We start from the raw sequence: 14,402 nt of genomic DNA on the forward strand, positions 1-14,402 counted from the left end.
ATTGTCACCTTTGGACAGAGGCAGGCTAACTGTTTCCTCTTGTTTCCAGACTTTATGCTAAGCTAAGCTAATTATCAGGTAGCTGTAGCCTTATATCTACTGGACAACCGTTGATTTTCACATTTAATTCTCAGCAAGAGAGCAAATAAGTGGTATGTCATATTATTCTTTTGAGAATAAGTATGACAAGGGCAGTCATATTTTTTCCTCATGACACTGTTTCTCATCAGCAGATGGACAAGTTGCTGCAAAACAGGAGGAGGGGCGACAAAATATTGGCTGGTGTTAATGGTGTTAATTGCCAAGCGCCATTTAATGCATACATAACAGCGCAGGGGTACAGGGCAGCACTGATTCACCTATAAATCAAAAGGAAAGTACTGAGAGGAGTTATTTATTAGATTAAGGGTGATGTAGTTGTGATGAATAGAGAGAAAAGACAGATTGAGAGTTATACTGGAATGTCTCCCACAAATTCACTCCCACTCTTCCTCTTGTGCCCACGCACTCTCTGTTACTGTGACGTCCACTCTTCCTTTTTACTCCTCCGCTCGGCTGTGGAGGCGTTCTGCTCTCCTCTCATTCATACACTGCCACGCTATTTCCATATTTCTGAGTGGAGACTGTGCATTGAGTTGGAGGAGGAAGAGGAGGAGGGAGCACCATGTTTGGCTTCAGATTTCCGATCATGCTGAGATCGTGATCAGACCTCACATGAGAGCCAAGCTCTACAGATGGAATTGTGTCATCTTTTTACATGGGAATTTGAGGCAAGACATGATACAGTTATATTCTTCAATCACTAGAACATTCCCTAAATAATACAATATTATTATTTCAACTTAAAAACAACAAGCATGATGCATTATGAACTTAGATCCTCTCTTCCAGGTCCATATCAGGCAAACAACAGTGATGTCAGCCCAGGATGGTCAATAGCTATCACTTTCCACCAACAATTCTGAGAAACAAGTAGCCTATGTAGCTTAACAACTTTGCTGATCTCACCACTCACTGTGAGAGGTCAGTAAACTCTAGGATAGAGGCCTTCATGGGTCTACCCAAACTGTAGGACTCACAACAGTGGGTGGATTATGAGACAACTGGCCCCTGGGCACAGATATGCAAAAGGCCCCACTACCTCACCTACATGGAAGAAAGACACACAGCGGTTGTGTTTTTTCCCCCATCTAGTTATAGTCTTTATGCATCTTTTTGTGGTTGTGTCTCCATGTGGTTGTTTTGTGTCTTTTTTGTTGTCACTTAAGTGTATTTGGGGTAATTTTGTGTCTTGTTGATGTAATTTTGTGTCATTTTGGGGGAATCTTATGTCTTTTCTGGTTGTTCTGTGTTACTTTGTGGTCATTTCATGTCTCTTTGTGGTTGTATTGCCCATTTTGTACTTATTTTGTTTCTTTCAAGTTCCTTTGCATCTCTTTGTGGTCATTTTATGTCTCCTTGTATATGTTTTGTGTCTTTTTGTAGTGTTTTGGGTGTCCTTGATGTATTTTCCTGTCTTGTTGAGGTAATTCTGTGTCTTTTTTTTTTTATTGTTTTATGTCACTTTAAAGTCATTTTTGTGTGTCTTTGTGCTTGTACTGCCTGTTTTGTAGTTATTTCGTGTGTCTTTGAAGTTCCTTTGCATCTCTTTGTGGTATTTTTGAGGTCATTTTTTCAAGTGTCTTCCTGGTTAGTAGCATGTGTTAATTTGAGTGACATTTTACAAATGAAGGCCAGAGGGCCCCCTGACACTATGGGCCTGGTAGGCTCATGTAGCAATCCATCTATCCCCAAGACCCAACCTGGGACCCATACATGTTTAGGTTCGCACTTTACTATGGTCAGTCAGGTGTGGGTCAGGTCCCATTCTATTACTTCGATACAGTAGACCATCACATTTTATTAAATAGACTGAGGCACCTGGTCGGCCTCTCTGGTACTGTTTTTAACTGGTTCATCTCTTACCTTACGATTGACACTTCTTTGTAAGTATGGATACATGTTCCTCAGGAACCCATGAGATAAAGTTTGGGGTCCCCCAGGGGTAAATTTTAGGTCCAACTCTTTTTAATCTCTACATGCTTCCTCTGGGGGACGTCATCAGGAGGCACGGCATCAGCTTTCATAGTTATGCTGATGATACGCAACTGTACATCGCCGTGTCTCCTGATGACACAGGGCCAGTTGATGCCCTTTTTAACTGCATTTTAGATATAAAGTCATGGATGGCAGCGAATTTCCTGCAGCTCAACCAGGACAAAACAGGTTTTAGTCATTGGTCCTGAAGGCCAGAGAGAGAAACTTTTACCAAAACTACAGGATTTTAAACCAACACAATCTGTAAAAAATCTGGGTGTGATTTTTGACTCTGAGCTCTGTTTTATTCCACATATTAAAAACATAACAAAGGCAGGTTTCTACCACCTTAAGAATATAGCCAGAGTCCGCCCGTTTCTCTCTCAGGCCAGCACGGAGGTGCTGATGCATGCTTTTATCTCCTGTAGGTTAGATTATTGTAATGCTCTGGTCTTCCCAAAAAGAGTATCTCAAATGTACAGTTATTACAGAATTCAGCTGCACGAGTGCTGACGAGGACCAGAGGGCGGGAGCACATTACACCAGTTTTAAAATTGCTGCATTGGCTCCCCGTGCGCCTCAGGATCGATTTGAAGGTTCTTTTATTAGTTTTTAAATGTCTTAACGGTCTTGGGCCTTCTTATTTATCTGACCTGCTTTTACCATATCAACCCTCGCGGACCCTGAGGTCCTCCGGCACCGGCCTTTTAACCATACCACAAGTTAGGACTAAAACACATGGGGAGGCGGCATTTAATTATTATGGCCCCCGATTGTGGAACAGCCTGCCGGAGAACATCAGAGCTGCAGAGACTGTTGATGTTTTTAAAAAGAGGCTCAAGTCTCATCTTTTTAATCAGGCTTTTAACTGATCTCTTTATTTATCTATTTTAAATTCCTCTTATAACCGATTTATCCATCTATTATCTATTTTTTATTTATTTTTTATATTTTTACCCTTCCTCTTGTTACGTTCTTATCTCATTTAACCTTTATCTTTTGTTATTTTAGTTAGCCTATAGGTTTTTAGTTTTGATGCATTTTATGTCTCTGTTTTAGATCATTCTTACCTAGCTACTAACTCAATTTTATGAGCTAAATAGCTTTTTGTTGGGTGGGAGGGTTGGGTTTTCTCTTTTCTTTTTGTTTTCTGTTTTGGATCTTTGTTGTTTTTAACCTCTGTGAGGCACTTTGTGTTACTGTTGTATGAAAAGTGCCATATAAATAAAGTTGATTTGATGATACTGTGGAGCATCATCATCGTCGTAATACCTGGGCGGATCCAAGAAGACCTCTGATGACTCATAAGCACTTTGTGTGTAACTTCCACCATGATTAGGCTGACTGAGGATCAGATTACAAGATCCATAGTAAAAGTGAAGAAAAGACTGAGTGACAGTGCCAGAAAGTTGGGAGCAGGCCTGGTCCCGGGTCTCGAGTCTCTCTCCTCTCATACATACAGAGAGTCAGGTCTCTAATATCTCAAGCAAAAACAGGTCAGTTATACACATTTTTCATAATTATCCAATCCAATTGGATCTCGGAACAAATTTCCTGACCCTATTTAAGGTTTGGGTCCATAATTTTGGACCCGTGAAGACCTCTATGCTATTTTCATTTTCAAGTTTAGGAGGATGTGTGCTGCAAACTGCTCAAGTTACAATTATAGCCTTCACCAATGAAAGCAGTGTGGGCCTATTGGTTATATTTGTGTGTAATGTATTATATTTAACGCTCTGGTTCTTGACACATGAACATCTTGACCTGAACAGTGCATTGAAAAAGCCTCATGTTTACTTTGATTCTGCTTTACGCAGTATTCATCTGTTAAATCTTTCATCTGTTATAAAGGAAAAAAAACCCTGAAAATTAAAAGAACGCATTTTGACACTGATGACTGATGTACTTCATTTAAATGCTAAACATTCTTTACTTTTTAATGGACATATGAACGTGCTTTACACTCAAAAACAAACATTTCTTTATGCACTTGGAAGATTTTTTCTCTTTTTATTGATCATAGATTTGTCCTTCAGTACCTATGTTCCTCTTTTAGATCAGAACATGGTAAAAAATAGAAAAAGCACAAAAGTATAAAAATATATCAAAAAATCTCCTGCACCAGAGTGTGAAGCCTTGACCCCAGGGCCAAGCTTGTTGCTATCATTAAACTGGCAGACTAATAAATTAGTTGTACAACAGCACTGCAGTGCAGTCGCCATTCAAGGCCACATTATCAAGAAGTATTTCCAAAGGAACTTTAATAATAACTGCTTTCAGTGAGTTATGTGTATCCATTCAGCCCCACTGTATAACTGTGGTTGGCATGTCTCCACATAGAAGAAGACAGCTTAAAAAGTCCAACATGGACTGAGCGGTAGTAGCACCATGTCCAATCAGAAAGAACACTAGATCCTTTACTTATAAACCAGCTGGTGGGGAAACCAGAGAGGAACCCATTTCAGAGGTGCTGCTAATGGTCTGTGTGTGAGAGCTAATAATGGAGCTGCAGAAGGATGGAAACATCAATCAGGAGCAAAGGAAAGAGCAAAGCGAAGGTTTATAGCTGGATATTGCCTTTTTGTTATTTTTTTAACCTTTTTCCACCAGCTGAATTAACAATGCACAGCTATCAAAAGCCAAACAGTTACATTAAACATGATAATTAGCAGCATAGTACACCAGCATATAATTAGTGGTATCATTAATTTCAATCATGTCTAACAGGATGTAAAAGCAACAGTATGTCTCCTCATGCTGTGACTATGAATGCATTTTCCAACAACAATTGGAGCATTGTTTTCAAGACGACCAGCAAAACAAGACAATAGCAGGACAATAGGCTGTTTTGCTGTTTATAGGATGATAATAGCAAATTACACTGGTATTATCCTTTGAAAAAAAACTGAAAGCCTTGATATTGTCCTTGTTTTTTTCCAGACAATTAGGTGCGATAAATAGTGAAAAAGGTGTCAGACGAGCATGTGTGCCCACTCCCAGCATGTCCAGGAACCATTAAAACTCCCATTATTATGCTGCATCTTTTATAACCATTATCTTAATATCTTGAATTCTTTGTGTGAGGTCACATCAAAAGGAATCTAAACCAGAGCACTGAAAAATAAAGGCGTGAAGAAAAAAGTAATGTAACTGCAGAGAAGCATGGCATGTGTACACCTCAGCACAACAATATGAGGCAATTTGGCTCTATTTCACTTTTGCAGTCTGTTGAAATCATGTTCAACAAAGCAATCAAGTGAGACAGACCAGTTGCCAGAAGAAAATGTTGGTATTGTACATTTCTGCAAACCATGAATATGTTACATTTTCATACCTGTCATATCAATGTTTCTAAAGTGACGTAGTATATGAGCTAACTTTGACAGAAGAAGGTGGAGGGGATCGTGGATGGCGTGACATCTAGGCGAGATGTCTGCCAAGCTGCAGACCACTGTTTGAGATCAACAAACAACATAACCAGTTGTATTTCACCAAGTCCTCGTTGTATTTCCAGCAGCTTTTTAGACACCAAACGTGGGTATTGTTTAGTGACTCATCACTGTTTTTCCAATGGGGATAGTACCACAAAAAGTGAGTGTTTTTCACTTGGACATTGCTGTGTTTCGTGCCTGGATAGTGCCATGGAAAGCGGTTTGGGAACTTCAGAACTGCATCTCTGCTCTTTGCAGATGATGTGGTTCTGTTGGCTTCATCATACCGTGACCTCCAGCAGGGACTGGGCCTGCAGCTGAGTGTGAAACGGTCGGGGTGAGAGTCAGCTCCTCCAAATTAGAGGCCATGGTTCTCTGCTGGAAAACGGTGGATGCCTCCTCTGGGTTGAAGTAGAGTTACTGCCTCAAGCAAGGGAGTTCAAGTATCTCAGGGTCTTGTTCACGAGTGAGGGGAAGATGCAGCATGAGATGGCGGTTTGGTGCGGTGTCTGCAGTGATGTGGGCGCCGTGTCAGACCATTGTGGTGAAGAGGGAGCTGAGCCAGAAGGCAAAGCTTTCTATTTACTGGTCCATCTACGTCCCAACCCCCACCTATGGTCATGAACTCTGGGTAGTGACCGAAAGAATGAGATTGTGGATACGAGCAGTCGAAATGAGTTTCCTCCGTGGGGTGGCTGGGCTCAGTCTTAGAGATAGGGTAAGGAGCTCAGGCATCCAGAGTGAGCTCAGAGTAGAGATGCTGCTCCTTTGGGTTGAAAGGGGTCAGTTGAGGTTGTTGTTGTTGTCGCTGTTTGACTTCCCCTGGAGATCCCTGCCTGCTCAGCGGCGGAGGTCTGACCGCCGGCAGCAGCACGAAGGTGAAGCCAAACACTGTTCATCTGCACACACTGCGATGCCACACAGCTGGTTCAGTATCAGCAAAGTTTCCCTTTATATTCATTGTCTTCTGTGGTGATCAGCAGTGATGTGTGGTGATCTGTGATCTGTAGCCTATAGTTCGGCTTTAGCTTCTAACTATCTCAGTCAGTTTGACATCCTGGATATATCCTTCAAACACAGACTGTAGATCCCTCTGTCTGACACTCTCTGGAATCACTGTTTAATTTTTCCATAAATATGATAATATTTCTCCAGGGAGTGCAGTTTGTTACAGTGTGGGCTCCATGCTTACTGCGACAGCTTGTCGAACCATCACAAAGGGGCGGGGCTTAGAGAAAGGTCAATTCTCTATCCTTTTATCAGAACACAGTACTCCCCTTCCCACCCATGCTCCACCCACATAGTTGCTTTCACTTAACTCCTCTCAAGGTCTGGTCACATTAGATTTTCCTTCCATTTGTCACAGTGTTGAACAGGGTGAGGCATATTTGCTTTTGATCACAAATTTAAACCAATTTGTTCTCTTTGCACCAGTTCAGTCTGATGGAACTCTGGCACAAAATCCAATGTCAAGCCAGTTTGATTGTTGTTTATATATTATATCTTTCTGTGCCTTTAAAAAAGACAAGTTAAATTCAAGTTTTTGAAACTGTGTAGATCCAATTTTTAGGGTTCAGCCAATCTATGCATGTTTTTAGCAGCTCTTAGTTGCCCCTTTAACTACAGCAGCAATGTTGTTGGTGCCTGTAGCTGCTGGTATCAACCCATTCTGCTTTATATGGAATGGAAACAGTGGTAACAAAGAGAAAGTGCGTAGTCACGTTGTGTGTAAGAAAGAGAAAGGCAAGCTGTTGCAGTAAAGCTCTCACTGTATTCACCTCTGTTTGTTTGTAGCTGTTTGTGTCATTTCAGACTGATGCAAAAAGCACTGGTATGCAAAGTCCCTTTCTTACAGTTGTGTGTGAGTATGTTTGTGGGTGTTTGGCCTGTGTGGCTCCTGTGAGGTTTTGTGTTGCGACCGTGTTGCAAGCTAATCTGTATTTAGCACGGTTCAGGTCAAGGGGGTATGGTTGAGGTTGTGGCCTCTGCGCTTGATCCACTCAGGAGAAAGGTCAGGGTCATACTAACCTCCTGACGCATTCCTGCACTGTACCGTAAACACATTCTGGAAAACATGACGTATTCACTGACAGGAACTTAGAAAAGCTCTCATTTTCAGTTTGACGTATATTTACTCTTTTCAAATTTAGGCAAGGGTCAAGGCCAGACCCTAAATTGAAATGCTGTTTGTTTATCGCAACCTCTTATGATAAAAAACACTTATCAAGAATTTAATTCTTTTTATTATTATATAACGAATTTCCTGCCAGTCAGTGACTCTGCGCTTTTCACAAGCAACATTACGGCCAGAATATTGCACTGCAATTTTACGAGCATAATCCCCAGTTCTCCAAAGGTGATTGTAGTTCTTAAGTCAGGTCTCAACTTAGCACTGTTAGCAAAAAACCAAGAGGATTAAAATACTTAGAGGTTAATGTTTTGAACTCCAAAGCCCCTAAGCAAGGCTGCGTGTTGACCCTAATCACATGGCATTTATGTCGTGTGTGCATGTGTATGTCAGCCATATATGAGCTTTATTTCTTAAACCACATCTTCATGAGCAGATTTACACCCAGGTTACACACTTACACACTTAAGATTACTTTGAGGTTACAGTACAGTTTTAATAGGATTTTTTAAATTTGTTTTCAGGGTATGACTCAGCTGTAAGTACTTACATTTCATGTTTACCTGAATACACAACTGACCATAGTTGAAAGCTTCCTAATTTAACTAACTTTAACATTGTTTTTGTTGATTGTAAATGGTTTGTAGATGTGAAATGTAGATTTTCCTTCATCCTTGCTGCCAAGAAACTACATCCCCAAACTTACTGCCTTATCTGCTCTGTTTAATTGCAGCATTTCACTCCAAAGCAGGGCCGTATCACCTATTTAACATTTTGGGGGGACAACCCAAACCTATATGTGGTTTTAGGGGGAAAATTCTCCCCCAGGAGACATTTTAGGGGCTTAACAGCTAAACTGACAATTTAAGAGCATTTTGAAACAAAAGTCTTAGATCAGGGGTTCTCAAAGTTTTCATCACTGAGTGTTTTTAAGGAAGCCAGCAAATGATTGAGGGCCACACAGTAACAGTGCACACACTCTGAATTTTTTATGACATTTTTATGACATATCATACTCTTACATTTCTAATGACTCTTTTGGTGACATACTATACTGTGACTTTTTATGACCTTTTTATGACATACTAATACTTCAAAAGACTATAACAATCGACAGTGATGTAGCCTTCATGTCACCGGTGGACTCTAGTGTTGTCTGTGTTGTGCTGATATGAAGAGGCCCAGACCGTGGATTTGTTTGGAGGCAATCTCCATTTATTCCTTACAAGTGACCCTACACAAATTAAGTGACACAAGAATATGCTAACATATTATACAATAAGTTTAGGCTGAAAAATGCTATCTTAGCTTAACAGCGCTAAAACACAGAAATTGCTATAAGAGCAATGTTGCTTACCTCTCCCATGGAGCACAACAGCAAAAGGGGAGAGGTAAGGCGGGAGACACCCCTTTATAGGTGGGGTACACCCAAAGGTGAACGTAGGGGCACAGAAACTGAGTATCAAACCTTCCACATATTAACTGTGGAGGCCTAAGTGTGTCAGGCAATATCAACTGAAACTAATTTTGTGTGATTACCATACTTAATATCTGACTTTGTTATACATATTATTGCTGTATAACTGACCCTGTTACATACATAACACTTATGTTACACTTTTCCACTTTTTTAATACATTCAAAGGAATGAAATAGACAGTATCGTGTTTGACACTGATTGTACCGACCCACAACAGTTGAGTTACGGCCTCTGGTGGGGTACAGCACCGCCACTTGCACAAACCACATACAGAAGTGCAGTACACTGTCATACTCGAGACAGTAGTAATAATAATAATAATGGCAATTTGCTATGTTTATTTATGACTATGATAACATTTGCTAATGATTTTTTCAGGTGGCGGTGCACGGCTGCCTTTCATAGCCTGGCATTATATATATATATATATATAAGTATTTTTTTAATCAATATATTTGGAGGGACATGTTAAGTCGATTTGAATACTTTGAATACCATGTGTCCCCCCCAATAAATATTATAATTACTGCCTGGCTCCGAAAGTATTAGAGCTCTATAATGGAAAAAATGCCTCATGAAATCTTTAAGTTAATATCTCATTTATTCTTTAAATTGATTTATTAGACATGACCCACTACCAAACTGTAATCTCCAACACCAGATGACGACAAGGCTTACAAATGAGAAAAATAAAAAATGTGGTATAGAACAAATGCTAAAACTCCCAATTTTCAAAAGGAGTTGGGCACCAGTTATTAATTACTATGGTTGGAAATCTTTTTTAATTATGTTATTATTTTGAGGTTAATTCTCTGTGGATTCGAGCATATGTATGCACATATGTACATGTATGTATATGTTTAGTATGTGTGTATGCATGTAATTTGTGTTTATATATGGATGGATGCATGTAATAATGTCCACGGAGGGTGTGCACATGGGTAACTGTGTGTCCTCTAGTGCTGTTTGATGAATCTTCAGCCACATGTGCATCTATGTCAGGTAAAACCTACACTCAAGGTGATTTTGTTCTGCAATGTTAATTGTATGTTCATTGCTGTTAAGGGCAATAAAGTTGAAAAAAAAAAAAAGATGTCTGCTGATCCTGTATCAGTAGAGGGATAGTCTGTAGCCATTTGTCTGTTAGTGTAGCCTTTGCCCTAACCTGCAGACACCCCAGCCCTGCAGCAAATGATCCTGATGGTGGTCATTAGGCCACGGCTCTCAGTCGTACCTGTCATTTGACTGTTTGGCCTTTTGGTGTTGTATGGGCATGCAGTGTGACACCCACCTGAATGACCTTGCATCGGCCGGTCAGAGGTCAAGGCCTTGTAAGACATGTTTATGAAGATAGCCGGGGGGGTCAAGGACTGTGTTTGTCTGTCTGGTGACAAGAGAGGAAACAAGGGATAGGATTCCGGTAATAGATGAAAGACGAGAGTGGAGATGAAAGGAGGGGTTATCTGGTTCTTCGCAGAGCGTATCGATCTGTTTGTGTTTTCATGGGGTGAACGGGTTTGTTGGCCACAGTCCCGGCAGAAGTGCTGAGGTATCGGCTGCACTGTGGAAGTGTTGGTGCAGAGGCTGCACTTAAATTAGGGTTCAAGAATTTGAGGTCAGCTTCTGCTGGCTCTGGTTAGAGTAATAGCCAGTGGTAGTAAAATTTGAAAAATACAGAGTGCTTGAGAACCACATGGATGGAGCTTTTGAGAGAAGAGAGCACTTCCTTTGTTAGGTTTAGAGAAGAGTTAATGGTTTGGGTTAAAATGAAAAGGCTTCTGCCAAAAGGGCTGAAGGGAAGCTTTTCCCATGTGCATGAATGGAGAGCTTTGAGAGAATGACTCATGAGCAACTTACTGTACCAACAAAGTGCGCTGGTGCTGCCCTCTTGTGGTGTTGTCCAAGTATTGCATTAGAAATTTACACTTGAAAACATTTGAAACATACCATCATAAATTCAGAAGAATATTCTAGAAATCACTTTATTGCAGGAATTACACAGTATGGGATCCGGAAAATATAAAATGTCGATGTTCCGTTCTGTTTGTTTATTAGTCAAGATTATTCCCACTGTGATCAAGTTTGTTAACACTACTGATACTGTATATACTTCATGGAGCATTTCATCACAACCAAGCACACAACACAAACAAAAACAGGTTACGGTCAGTGTAGAGTAACTGCTGTAACTTTAACAGTAGAATTAGCTTGCATCTTCTGAGAGGGGCACAGAGACTTTGTTTGGCGTCCAAGAGGTCTTCTTTTTTCTGACCAACACTTACGTTATAATGAAATAATATTAATGAATATTAAAGGGGAACTGCACTCATTTTAAAACAAACAAAGAAAAATAAAATATGCATGCTATTCATATGGTCTAAGGTAGTCCAAAAATATTGGCAAATATGAACAACTCTCCAAAATCCTAAAACTATAAAGCTAAAACCTAAATTTCTGGAGCTGCTCCATAGACAATGAATGGGGAAAGATGCTCTAGACATTGAGAGCACACAGGGGAATGTTCTGAGTATATGAGTACATTTTCTGTTTCAGAGCTGAGAACGCTACAATAGAATAAAACTTCTCTGTGTGCATGGAGCAGCTCCAGACCTTATACTTGAAGACATCACAAGTCTTTCTCCTCTGGTGCCTGGATTTGAGAGAGTGTAGCTCATGTTCACAAATACTAGGCTTGTTCAAGATGAGTCGAGCCTGCGCAGAATTAATCACAGGCAATCGTCACACAATGCATGCTGCTTAAATTTGTGTCCAACTTGATCCCAGTTTGCTCTGACATCATCCATATGTGGACAGCTATAACCTCACAAAAATGAGGCCGGCACAGACCCGGGGCATGTTGGGAAATGCCCAGGTGTCGCCTGATCAAAGAGCTAATTGGCTCTTAGCTTCAACCATAAACACCAGGTTTTGTTGAAAATCCTAATTTTCTGTGTAATTGTAATATTTAACGCTAGATTATAGGCTATTAGTCACATTTTGTGCAGTGAAGGTTCAATCTGTGTGGTTAATAATAAGTGGTCTGCAAACTGCAGGTAGTCCACAGGTGGATCTAACAGGATGTAAATATATCTGTGACTTCCTGTGTATTCTTCCAAGGCTTGACTGCAGCTTTTTGTGACCACCAGATCTCATCCACTTTCCAGTTAAGGCACAGTTCATCTCAAACAAGCCCACTGATTGGACTTTCCTAGGCCATGGAAATAACATACTGGAATTCTTAATTTAGGCAGTGTTCTCCTTTAAGGGATTAACAAAACACAAACCTATGTTAAGACCTTTTAAAGCATCTCATCTTGCGCAGATGCTTATAAATACAGTCGTCCTCATCCGCCTGTGTTTGACTCTGATGTACAACAATGACATGACAACCCTTCAGTCTTAATTTTGCATTAAATCAACAGGGATAACAAAAGTAATTCACAAACGGGAACGGTCAAGTACATGAGCAGAATAGCAAGTACATGTTATGTGTAAGTATATATACATGTGCATGTCTTTGGAATCTGTTAAACACAATGTTTCGACAGAGTACAGGTAAAGGAAAGGTGATTTTTTTTTGGTCTATTTCTTTTTGTGCATCTGTTTGGGATTATGTCAACAAGAAGGCTGTGCAACAGTATATATGCAGACATAACAAAACAAACACATTTCCAAGCAGCTCAAATCCATTCGTATATGTACACTCACACTCTCATACACACACACACACACACACGCCAATGCTCTTTCAGTGCTGTTTTGCGTGTTAATAAGGCATCGATTGTCAGATGTTGAAACACTGTTTTTGGATCAATGGAATCTCAGATACACTCAAGTCCAACATATTCTCATAAATCTTATAAATAAAAATGGACTTCATAACACACAAAGTATTTCAATAATAACCTGAGGAGAGTATGTTGGACTATGTTAGAGAGGATTGCATTATATTTACAACAGGGTGATTGCTATATATCTATGTCTGCAACTTTAGGGTGATTTAGCAAATGTCAAGCGTCTGTAACCAGTGGTAAGTCCCGTCCTTTACATTAGTATGTTTAAACAAGTTAAAATCTATAATAAAAATGTGGCTATATCTTTGATCGTGCGGCACTGGCAGGGAAAAGAAAAAAAACAAAATGGAATAAGGCAGATAAGTAAGATTGAATAGCACCTGACTCACACACCGATGCACCAGTTTACCAGTTTAAGGGGCGTGTACTCAGTGCAGTGGTAAACTGGGTGCAGTTCTTCAGAGACATGTTGTAATCATGTTCTGCATGGAGCAAAAGGCCGCTTGGACTCTGTGTTCTGGTTTGTAATGTTCAATCTCCGGCTGTTTTGCAAACCACATCTCTGTCCCTCTCCTCTCACACATGCAGGGAAATAGCACCATCGTTTGAAAACAGCAAGTTAAGCCAAGTCGAGGATGTCTGTGCATGCAGTTTTGCTTGCAGGTTAGGAGGGAGGACTCCGGTGTTGGGGGTTTATGTCCTCTTCATGCACACCTGACAGCGGCTTATGTGTGTTCGGAGACTGCCTGCTTTTAGCGTTGTGGGGACAGGTTTCCTGGAAAGAGGTAGAGACAAAAACATCAGAAGTTCATCATGTAAATGTAAATTCACAGCTATCTTTGCTAGAAGCCTTTTTAAGCCTTTTAAGCCTTTTTCAGCTTTGAACACCTACAGCATCACTAAAGGGTGTGGTTGGGTGAAATGTTGTGTACCGTCCCCATTTTTGGTCCCCCCTCTGTTGGGGTACCTAGCACACAGATCTGGTACTAAAAGGTGGAGCTGTGAACACTGCAGTCTGTTGATTGGTCAATAGAGGACGGTCACTCTGCTCAGGGCTGAGTTGTGGCTGGTTTTGAGGCTCATGTAACCACTGATCGTACTGTGGAGCATCATTCCTGTGGGCTATTTTTAAATATCCCATCAAAAGAGACTCACTGCATCTATGTTATTTTGTTCTGAAAATGTCAGCATGTAACTCTGTTCTGTGGACAATAAACGAGGCGCACACTTCCATCTGTGTCACTGGAGATGAGGAAATACAGTGAGTGCTGGACAGAGCAGTGAATGACAACAACCCCACCCACATACTGTTTGACGTGGAAACACTAGGGTCTAGGTACCATGTCTGAAGCGTTACTTTTGTTTCCAAAGGTACCATACTGAAAGTGTTTGGTGAAAACAAGGCTAAAGTGTGCTCTGTTGCACCTGTAGCCACACCCAACAGCGATGTCATGGTGTCCTGGAGTAAGGTGAAAAGGTAAACCACTAGAGGT

The 14,402-nt window shown here is 40.6% G+C and overlaps 1 protein-coding gene across 1 annotated transcript in view; it reads right to left on the bottom strand.

The window, feature by feature from the left end:
* Positions 1 to 11,079: 11,079 nt before the first annotated feature.
* The window catches only part of col4a1 (collagen, type IV, alpha 1), a 55,377-nt gene continuing 52,054 nt past the window's right edge, over positions 11,080 to 14,402 (bottom strand). The window contains exon 52 of the mRNA XM_033617253.2: positions 11,080 to 13,684. Within this exon, the coding sequence (XP_033473144.1) occupies positions 13,603 to 13,684 (82 nt within the window). The 3' untranslated portion in view covers positions 11,080 to 13,602. The remainder of the gene's footprint in view (positions 13,685 to 14,402) is intronic.

Source organism: Epinephelus lanceolatus, chromosome 14, assembly GCF_041903045.1.
Source record: "Epinephelus lanceolatus isolate andai-2023 chromosome 14, ASM4190304v1, whole genome shotgun sequence".
In the NCBI taxonomy this organism is placed as follows: domain Eukaryota; kingdom Metazoa; phylum Chordata; class Actinopteri; order Perciformes; family Serranidae; genus Epinephelus; species Epinephelus lanceolatus.